We start from the raw sequence: 10,091 nt of genomic DNA, 5'->3' as shown, positions 1-10,091 counted from the left end.
AATTAAAGGAGAAAGTTAATATCTGTTTTTATTGAATTAACATGGAGAAAAATGGAGGGAAGAAATTTTTATTTTTGGGAATTGGTGGGAAAAATGACAATGTGGCCGTTGTCCCTCGGTGGTCAACGTTGATATGGTTTGGTCTTCTGCAGCGTTCCTTTTTTTGCTGCGGAGTGTGAATGGGAGTGACTGCGCTGAGGTGATATGGGCGAGTTGTGTGCGTGCATCTTTTCTTTTTCTTTCTTTCTTTCTTTCTTTCTTTCTTTCTCTCTGCCGCAAACTACCTCATTTGTTTTTCCTTTTGGAATTAAGTTCCTAAAAAAGAAAAAAAAAAACACCTACAAGGGTTAGCTTGTGTGCGAAAATGTGCCCCAATACCACCGTAACGAGGCCCAGTAGAGCACGGAGGCGGGAAACGCACGGCACTCGCAAAACTGAAAATTCACCCCTGGAGGTGGGGCTGGGAAGGGCACCCCGGAGACCCCCCCCGGGAGCATAATATGTTCTTTTGCGGGTGTTTCGGGTACGGCCATACTTGGCCGAATGCACCGTATCCCGTCCGATTTGTGAAGTTAAGCGGCCACAGGCCTCGTTAGTACGGCGATCAGTGATGGCGCTGGAACCCGGGGTGCCGTACCCTCCTCAAGTTTTTTTTTTGCCAACATCTTGGGGTGGGTGCCACGGACCTCTGAAGTGAATCACGGCTCGCCTTTGGCAATGGGGGCTGTCCAATCGCGGCGCACAGCTCACGCACTTCCATCTCCCAGGGAAGCCAAACATACCTCACCCATTGTTGTGGTGGGGCAGGTGGTGGGGTGCCAACAAACCAAAATACCTATGAGGCAAAATGTTCTTATGGGGGAAAATGTTCTTTTTGTACTTATTTTTCCTTTTCTGCATTTCCCATGGATTTCCTTTTCGCACCACACATGGCAGTAGCGGAACGCCTTAACACACCACCATAGTGGAATTTGCCTTTATCATGGGGGTGTGGTGAATCCTTCCCTTTGTTCTTTGTTCATGGTGCCGCATGCCTCCGAGTAAAAAGGTGCGGTTGGATGGACACACCATGTCATGAGGGGAACGGGGAAGGGTCATCTTTGCGGAATACCTTTCAAACCCATCTTACTCAGCGTTGAAGTAGGGAAAGCAAAGAGTTTTCCACTATGCCCAACCCCACTCATTTTATAAGTGAAACACCCCCGGGAGCCACCCATCACCCCTCTTCTTGTTGCGCACAAGACGCTGACAAGTTGGCCGCCCGCCTTGGGTTGTGGGGGTTGTGTTCTCTCCTCTCCCTTCTTCGGGTGAGGGATAAAAAAAAAGAAAAGGGCAAAACCCGACAACGAGCCTCGAGCATCGCGCACGTAGACTGGTTGCCGGGTTTCATCTTTTTTTTTTCCTCATCCTCACTCTTCTTTTTCTCTCAAGTTCAAAGTCCCTGAGCATGATATTTCAGGCCTCAAGGTTCAGCGCCTCGGGACGTAAAGTGCCCCTCGAGCCCCACCGAAGCGAAGCATGCCGCTCACACACAAACCCCACAAAGGCCACAGCGGGGTGGTCCAGCAACACAACGGTGTCCTTCCCACTCACAGTGCACACACACACAATGACACTCTCGCATGCTCATGTCGGAGAGGCACTGCGGCATTCCCTAAAATGTACACGGAGCCACACACCTACAAAGAGGAAAAGAACAGCTCATGAAAAGAACAACAACAACAACAGGATAACAACAGCACACAAGGCACTCACAATACAATAATCACAGGTGCCACTCTCATCAGAGAAACATTCACCCACACCAGCACATCAACTCAATCCCAAAAATAAAAAAAAACAGACCCATTACGTGATGTCGAAGCGGAACAGTCTCGGTCCATCTCCCCGCAGGCTGCAGTCACTCAAACAACCCAACAACACACAACACAAGAGCAGAAATATGTTCGTGGTAATACCGCGAGTGACAACGCCGAGAGAGAAGGTGAGAACAAAGAAATGTGTTTTCATTAGGTGGGCGGTGTGAGTAGCAACCCAAACACACATAGGAACTCACAACAGAGGGGCACACTCAAACACCCACAACCCACCAATCTTTATACCAAAATAAAAATGTAAAAGAAAAGAGTGACTGCATGAGGCAGACACAATAATAAAGCAAAGATGTAACAAGAAAAAAAAAAAGAAATTCATTACTTAATGTGGCTGCGATGCCTGGACACAGTCCAATCCACCCCAAGGTGAACAACAGAAAATCATTGTGTACTTAACGTGCCGTGCCCATATCTTTATTCTTGATGTCTGTACAGCAGTTTGTATATAATGAAAAAAAAAGAATCATTCCATAAAAATGAACACACAAGACACACAAGGTGTATTAGAAACGCAAAAGAGAAACACACAGCGGCACATAATGTGCAATGAAATTATAATGAAACACACACACAAGGGAAAAACAATATAATGAAAACAAAAAAAGAAAGCTGTGATCACCATGTGAATATGTTCAGGAGGCAAGCAACACAATTCCCTGCAGTAGGTGTGTGTGTCTTTTTTCGTACAGGGCGAGCAGTGGGAATAATGCACACATGATGACAGTCCACACACACACACAAGGAGAAGGAAGGTTGGTAGTGTGTGTGTTTGTGTGTCTTGAACCTCCTGCCATTCTTCACATTTCAGTCACAGCCATTAAAACACATCAGGATTGTATCTCATTCCCATGGGTAAAAGCAATAGTTAGTAATATCACGGAACACACACAGATCACTAGGCGAGCACAGTAAATGTCGGCAAAACAGAACCCAGATAATAATGCCAACAAACAAACAAAGAGGACACTCCCCTCACAAAATTACGGTTTGCCATGTGATGGGTGTCATATGGAGTCCAACAGATGTGTTCATTAGAAAAAATGCAAACAAGAGATTTATCAATCTGAAAAAAAAATCTGATATTCAACCAAAAGAACAGTGCCCTTGCAATGTATCCATATCCACTCAAACAAAGGTTAATTGCGCAACTGTGTCTTGGGAACAACGATTAGCAAGCGAGAGTGTAACCCAGCACAAGCAACAGAATCAACAATAAGGGACCGTGCATTAACGCAGGACTGTTGCTACTGTCAAACCCTTGTATCGTTTTCATTGTCTGCTCCGCTTCTGCTTTAATATCCTCTTTTGCCTTTTCCCTTATCCTTTCTCCCCGCTCTTGTTTGGCTCCTGCTTCATTTAGGGCTCTTTCACTTTCCATCTGTTCTTCCCCATCCTCTTTCCTTTTCTCCTCTTCGGTGTTTTCCATCCCCGCGTCTCCTTTCGCCTCTTTCTGTTTCTCTCCGTTTGCCGTCTGCGCAATCTCCGCAACCCCTTTTGTCTCTTTTATTTCATCAGTAGGATTTCCTCCAGCCTTTCCTTCTTTCTTTTCTTCAGCCGCCACCTCCGGCAGCAAACGCAGTAATACTTTTGCTTTTTCTTCCTTCAGTTTTGTGGCAACGTGGTCCAATCTCCCCTTTGCTATATTATCATATCCTTCCCCCTTGCTGTTCATTGAAACAATTTCCAGCTCCAAAACGCCCTCCAAAGACTTCTTGAGTTCCTCCACTGCTTCACTCGCGTCACCGTTAGGTTCACTTTGGTGCACATATGGTTCGAGTCTACTTACTACGGCTTCGGCTCGCCCAGTGAGGTTAAATAACGTTTGGTTTGCTATACTGCTGTTCTTTTCGAGTATCATTCTGTCCGACGTTTTGTCCGTTCCGCTTTGAAGTACCTTCAAAAAACTCTCTCGAGCCCTGACAACTTCCCACCTCGTATCATTTAAAGTCCTGAGTTCAATCTGACAAGATTTCACAAAAAGTGCCAAGTCTACGACTGCTAATGTCCCGTTGTTAATAGCATATATGTGTTGTAGTATTTCATCCTTTTTTCCCTTCATCCCCGCAACGGTTTCCTCCCAACCTTCCGTATCACGTGTTTCCTTGATCTTTTTAAGGAGAGAGTTAACTTCCTCCGCAGCACCTTCAGCACGCTTGGATTTTTCCTCGCACAGTCTGACCTCCTCCTCTAAGACAGAGATACAACCATCCGCATCCACAATGCGCTCATATGCCTTGGCTACCGTCTCGTGTATCGCCCGTACCACTTCTTCTTCAGTTAACTCACTGGCTGAAGAATCCCGCGCAACACCGCTTTCACCCGTCGCATATGCCACACACACACAGAAGTGGAAAAGTCCCAACAAGTACACCACGCGGCGCAGCTGGATGAACATCGTTGCCATGATTATCACTGTGAGTTACTTGGATCCATGGTAACAAGGAAGAAGAGGGAAAGGAGAAAAGTAGACCCACATTTAACATAATGAGAAACAACAGCAACGCAGAAGGAAATATAAAGAGAGTACACAAAACAACGTCAATCAAACCACTCACACAAAACAAAGCAACGCGACGCAGGCAATCAATCTTACCACTTCACAAAAAAATACAAATCTACTCCGGGTTCCGTACGGATATCAAAAAAGCACCCCCCATTACGGAAAAAAAAAAACCCACAAAAACAATAAAAAGAAAAACAACACCATGGGAATTTACCTACAGATCCCCAGTTATCCCACTCGGCAATAATATACAACGTGACCCCGACTATCTCTCACCGATAGAGCAACCTCATTGCCCGAATGGTCGGCATCCCAAAAAAACTGTTATAAGACCACTGAGGAGACACCAGCAAACACAGGACACCATCTCATGGCACAGTACTCAAGGAGCACTCCCGCATGAACGTCAAATGTAACACAGCGTCCCATCAGCCATCACAACATCCACATGTCAAATTCCCTGTAGTTGCATCACGGCCGCACACAACATCGGCACCCCTTACTGCAAAGAACTACACGGACGGTTATCACCACCATCCCCCATTAGCTCATGAGTACACCACAAATGATGTGTGCCTATTTGCGCACATGTTCACTACATACGGCTGTCTTCCACTCCTCTTTGTGTGTATTGGATCCGTGGCGCATATCAAAAATACGCGAGTGACGCAGTCGGAAATAGAACCTCCAAACACCACGAGATCACAGGAACCATTAGGTGAGCAACCTCAGACTAAAGACGTGCGGCACCACCCGAAACCGCACATCACTTTCACAATACCGAAAACCGTGGACAACCACCATTGCATGGGATGTGAAAACACACTCGCGAGAGGAAAAGAAAGATGTACATCATCAATAGCATTCGGAATGAACACGCGACCCCTGGGGCACAAAACCCGGCGAAAAGTTCACCTGGACGCCATGAAACCAAAACAACAAGTGAATTAAACGTGCCAAAACAAATCACCCACACCCAAAACAAGAATCCCTGGAAACCAAAAGGACGGAAACACACACCAAACACAGATGTCCTCTGCCCCAAGGAAACACCAAATCTCCGACCACACACCTGGTCGCAAAAGAATTCTCTGGCGACTGAACTAGCTCAACTCCCACATTAAACCACGACAGAAATAAAACACCAAACACCGACAGAGATGACGAACCTCCGCCACGAGGGCAATCCAGGGGCAAACGACTGCGAAACCCCACAAAGTTCGACTAGAAACATTTACAGACGCCGATAACGAGTAACACCCGTTCCTCCACTTTTCAAACAAAGTACTTGAAGAAACAACACCCTCTCCAAATACGCGGTTAATCCACGAACACGACACCGACGAAGACACCAAACACCACCTCCAAACAGGGCCCAACAAATACCATACATAAGAGAGCAATAAATACGAAAAAAGAGAGGCCTACGAGAAATCCACCAGCTATTTTGGCACACACACACAAATGAGCGCAACACATAAACAACAACACATGTATCAGAACCCACACAATCAAGAACTGTGGCATTGTTTGCTCGTAGTTCGTTTGCATTAGCACTGCTCGCAATACAATGTTGTTCGCATCTCCAACGTCACAAACAACGTTCATGAAAATACACTCCTTGCACGAGCACGAAAACGACGGGACATTCCCGCTACCGCTGCAGCGATTACGGACACAGATCATCCCTTATTCTAAATGTCCTCCCACACTCCTTCCCTCCATAATCTTATTTAGGAGGGTAATATCAAACATATCCCCTTTCCACCCCTCTACCCATGGGACTCCGTATCATCATGGATTTGTTTTTTATTTTGTTTCTTCGCGCCTTGACGGATATTACTCCAATGGTACGGCTATCAACCGTACACCGTAGAGCAACTTAATTACCGACTTAGGGGTGACTCCGAAGAAGAAGATCCCTTTATTTTATGGGATCCTCAAGCTCTTGTAATATGATTTTTTTTTGGTTGTAGCCCGTTCCCAAACGAGAGAACCAGTCTACGAGAAATCTGATCGAGTAAACCCAACCAGATCTCTCTACTCTCACTTTTCTTACCCAAAACCCGTCCTCAAATCTCCTTTTATGTTATCATTTTTGGTTATTTTTTGTAATAGATTGGCGTCAATGAACTCCTATTTATTTTGTTGCTTCTTTGGTCGGCGGCATGCGTCTTGAGCGTACTCTTCTATCAGGGTTTCCATGCTCGAGCTCGTCGCTGATTTTAGAGAGGTGGGGAGGCCTTAGGGGGTGGGAGGATGAGGCGGGCTGCGTAGGGTTTCTCTTGGGTGTGAAGTCTGTGGCATAGTGTAGTTCCGCTCCACCGTAATAAGGAACTGTGCTAACCGCTTAGAAAAACATAGTTTCATCAGGGGTATATCATCAACTATCGCAAATTGAACTCGCAGTGGATGAAGAGCGGGGCAACTCAAGAGGTGCAGAGCTGTTTCGTCGCATTCGTTACGTTGGCTGATGTGCGCGCGAATAGGATGATACCCGTGAGGTGACATTCGGTGTAGAGTTAGGCCTGATTTACTCATACACATTGACGACCGCATGAGGGGCAGACCAATGCCGGAAGGTCTCTTGTTTTTCTTGTTTTGTATTGCCCATTGGTGGAATTCGATTTTTTGGGGCAGACCCTCTCCATCATTGAATTTTCAGCAGTGGATTACGAGGGAGTCTAGGTGGGCGTAGAACTTCTGGCATACTCCACATTGGACTTTCTCTCTCTGTCCTCTCACGCTCCGGCGGCGACGTATCTCGCTGGCGTTTCTTATTGCGCGGAAACGTTACTTGTATTGTTGCTGGCAGAATTGGGGTTCCAGGAGGATGTTTAAACTTTTTGCGGCATGCGAGACCACCAATGTTGCCAAAGTCGCGTAGACAAAATTCGCATCGTAGTGAAGCAGGTTGCGGAATGATCTGAGGGCGAGGTGCGTCCTTTGTGGGGTTCTCAGGATGTTTTGCTCTAATATGGGCTTTGAGACCTGTTTTAGAGCGCGCTATCATATCACATTTGTCACAGGGAAATGCTGACTCTTCTGTAATCGGTTCCTCGGCTCGCGGGCGTTTTCTCTCTGGGACAGGGCATGCGACATTGTCTATGTATCTAAGGTGGCGCGTTAATCCATTTTGAAGCGGAAATGTTCGTTTGCATATACTGCAGGCAAACGGATGAGGTTTTGCTTTAGGCGAAGTGGGGTGGGGTAACGTTGTGTCCGTAGGTGGGGGTTGTGGGGGTGGCGGAGGTTCTGGCGGGATGTCCGGCGGAGGTGGCTCATGGGGGAATTTGATCTTCCAGAGCGCGTCGGCTCTCTTGAACCCATGTGTTTGTTGACCATATGTACTACTGCGGTGCTCCTGCATGATTATTGTGCTCCACATTCAGTGCAGGTGGCAGGTTCCGTTGCTTTGTTTAGTGCATAGCGCGGTCTTTTCTGGCTAGGTGGAATAACGGGTGTCGACGAACTGACTTTTTGGGGATTACACCAGCGACAACCAGGAGGGATATGGGTTTGTATCTTTCGCAGCAACCAGCCATAGCGATGCGAAGCACCTGTGCGAAAACGTGCTAAGGCTGTTTCTTCCTCTCTAGTGAGTTCCGGGTTGTCTTTGGTGGGGTCCCAGGATCCCGTGATTTTTAATCTATGGGAGAGATGGGGTGTATCCTCTCCCTTAAATATTCATTTGGCATAGTCTACAAATACTGCACCTGTACGCGAATCAGGGGTGGGTCTCGTGAGGGCTGCGCGTAGGTGTAATAGTTGATCCAATGTAGGGTGAACAGGTCTAAATCCAGATTGTTGCGGGATCACTTTGGTTTCAATGACATCTCTAATTCGGGCTGCGATGATCCGTTCCATTAATTTGGACAGACAACTAGTGAGAGTAACTGGTCTGAATGAATGCAAGTCGGTGGCCTTCTTTCTGGGTTTAAGAAGTGGTACAATGATGCCTACTTTCCAAGAGACTGGGACTACGCCCGTACGGAGACTCTCGTTGAAGAGGGCAAGAGTCTCTGCTTTGGCACCAGGTCCCAAGTGTTGGAGTGCCTCACCGTAGATACCATCTGGACCTGCGGCCGTCCCTTTAGGAAGGAGACGCTGTGCCCGTTCCTATTCTGCTGCTGTAATGGGGATGAATTCTGTATCGGTAACTGGAATGGGTGGTGGAGGGTGGGAATATGGGTGCCGTTTAGCTCTCCGTGAATATAAACGGATAAAGTGCTTGGCTTTCTGTTTTTCCGTGAGTACCGTGTTGTTAAGTTTAATCGCCGGGGTACTGAGGGGGTGTGGGGTGTAAATCCTCTTCAAAATGTTCCAACAGCAGCCGTCTGCCACGTCCATGTTATTACAGAGTGTTTTCCATTTCTTATGGGATGCTTGTCGTAGCATTTCTCTTCTGCGAGCTAACAGTCTGTCTCTGGAGACAGAAGGTTTACAATTGTGAATCTTCTCTTCGATTTCATCTAATTCTGGAGTCCAATAAGGTGCAGTATCTCTACCACCGCGTGGAACCGCCGCAGCTGTTGCGATACGGATGGCGGAGGTCAGTAGTCGTTCTCTCTTGTGAACGCTCATTTTCTTTTTAAGGCGTTTACTGCACTGTGCGTTTGACATTTCTCTAAACCGAGACCATTTCGCCTTCTTCCATGCATAAATGGGTGCACGAGGGCGAGGGAACCGCAGTGGTTCGTCATCATCTCCTACCACTACGTCGAAGAGGATGATGATGTAATGGTCGCTGTCCGGGGAGAAGGATGCCGTCCAGGACTCTAGACAGTATTCTCGGGATATTGTCACATCTGGCGCGGACGAGCCATGGCGTTTGGTGTGGCGAGTGCACTCTCCAGCGTTGTAAATAACGTTATCATTATCTAGGCACCATTGTACTAGCACATCGCCACGGGTATCAGGGGGGATCGCGCGATCCCATGTCATTGCATGCGCATTAGCATCTGCACAAATGAGGTGAGGTCCGCTGGTCGTCAAAAGCGTGTCAAGTTGCGAAGTTGTGTCTGATCTCTCCCCAGAGGGAAGAATATGCTGACGCCACTGTGAGCGCCAGACCTTCTGCCATGTGGATCGTTACATGAGCATGCTCAATGCTTGCAACTACGGTGAGTCCTACTTCTACTGGCAGATCTTCACGCACAAGAATCGAAACACCGCCTCCTTTAGAGGGGCGGGACACTCCATGATGTTGGTAACCAGCGATTGTGAAACTCGACACTTCCGCACAAGATAGTTCCTTCTTGCTTAGAAGGCAGAATGTCACATTCTCCTCAAGAAGGGTTTTGTGGAGAGCAAGCCTCTTGGCCTGGGTAAGTCCAGCTGAGTTCCACTGCATACCTCGCAGTGAAGGGCCGGGAGTTTCCTCTACATCACCACGACTCAGCTGCAACCTGGTGCGGGTGATACTGCTGATAGCACGTCGACACGTGCCCCAGGACCTTCTTGGATAAAATTCTGCCCCAGCACGACGCGGCTGTTCCCGGTGCTTTACAACGCCGTAGTCTAAGCGCTAACAAGTCTTCAAAAAGAAAAACGTCGCTGGCTCTTGGCTTCCCTTGATAATACAAAGTACTGGACCTTGGCACCACGTTGAGGTGGCAGGCATTGCCAAGGACCTTTTCTTGTAAAAGATGAAATGATGAAACTCAGAAATGATCATCATACTATACAGAGTGAAATAAATGAACTATTTCGTA

At 47.3% G+C, this 10,091-nt stretch overlaps 5 protein-coding genes across 5 annotated transcripts; 1 reads left to right on the top strand and 4 right to left on the bottom strand.

The window, feature by feature from the left end:
- Positions 1–1,447: 1,447 nt before the first annotated feature.
- On the top strand, positions 1,448–1,765 carry TM35_000331790 (uncharacterized protein; the record flags this gene model as incomplete). Its single annotated transcript, XM_029028935.1, has 1 exon — positions 1,448–1,765. One exon carries the CDS (start codon positions 1,448–1,450, stop codon positions 1,763–1,765), a length of 318 nt encoding a protein of 105 aa, XP_028879788.1.
- Positions 1,766–6,621: 4,856 nt separating this feature from the next.
- Positions 6,622–6,936, bottom strand: TM35_000331780 (Tbingi protein; the record flags this gene model as incomplete). Its single annotated transcript, XM_029028934.1, has 1 exon — positions 6,622–6,936. The coding sequence occupies one exon, from the start codon at positions 6,934–6,936 to the stop codon at positions 6,622–6,624; it is 315 nt and encodes a 104-aa protein (XP_028879787.1).
- A 91-nt stretch (positions 6,937–7,027) lies between these two features.
- On the bottom strand, positions 7,028–7,747 carry TM35_000331770 (Tbingi protein; the record flags this gene model as incomplete). The annotated part of the gene is made up of 1 exon (XM_029028933.1): positions 7,028–7,747. One exon carries the CDS (start codon positions 7,745–7,747, stop codon positions 7,028–7,030), a length of 720 nt encoding a protein of 239 aa, XP_028879786.1.
- Positions 7,748–8,496: 749 nt separating this feature from the next.
- On the bottom strand, positions 8,497–9,321 carry TM35_000331760 (uncharacterized protein; the record flags this gene model as incomplete). Its single annotated transcript, XM_029028932.1, has 1 exon — positions 8,497–9,321. One exon carries the CDS (start codon positions 9,319–9,321, stop codon positions 8,497–8,499), a length of 825 nt encoding a protein of 274 aa, XP_028879785.1.
- Positions 9,322–9,379: 58 nt separating this feature from the next.
- TM35_000331750 (Tbingi protein) lies at positions 9,380–9,730 on the bottom strand (the record flags this gene model as incomplete). Its single annotated transcript, XM_029028931.1, has 1 exon — positions 9,380–9,730. One exon carries the CDS (start codon positions 9,728–9,730, stop codon positions 9,380–9,382), a length of 351 nt encoding a protein of 116 aa, XP_028879784.1.
- Between the last annotated feature and the right edge of the window lie 361 nt (positions 9,731–10,091).

The sequence above is a fragment of the Trypanosoma theileri genome (genome assembly GCF_002087225.1).
Source record: "Trypanosoma theileri isolate Edinburgh chromosome Unknown TM35_Tth_33_V1, whole genome shotgun sequence".
NCBI lineage: Eukaryota > Euglenozoa > Kinetoplastea > Trypanosomatida > Trypanosomatidae > Trypanosoma > Trypanosoma theileri.
Note: the sequence above shows the minus strand (reverse complement) of the source record. Positions and strands in the feature narration are given on the sequence as shown.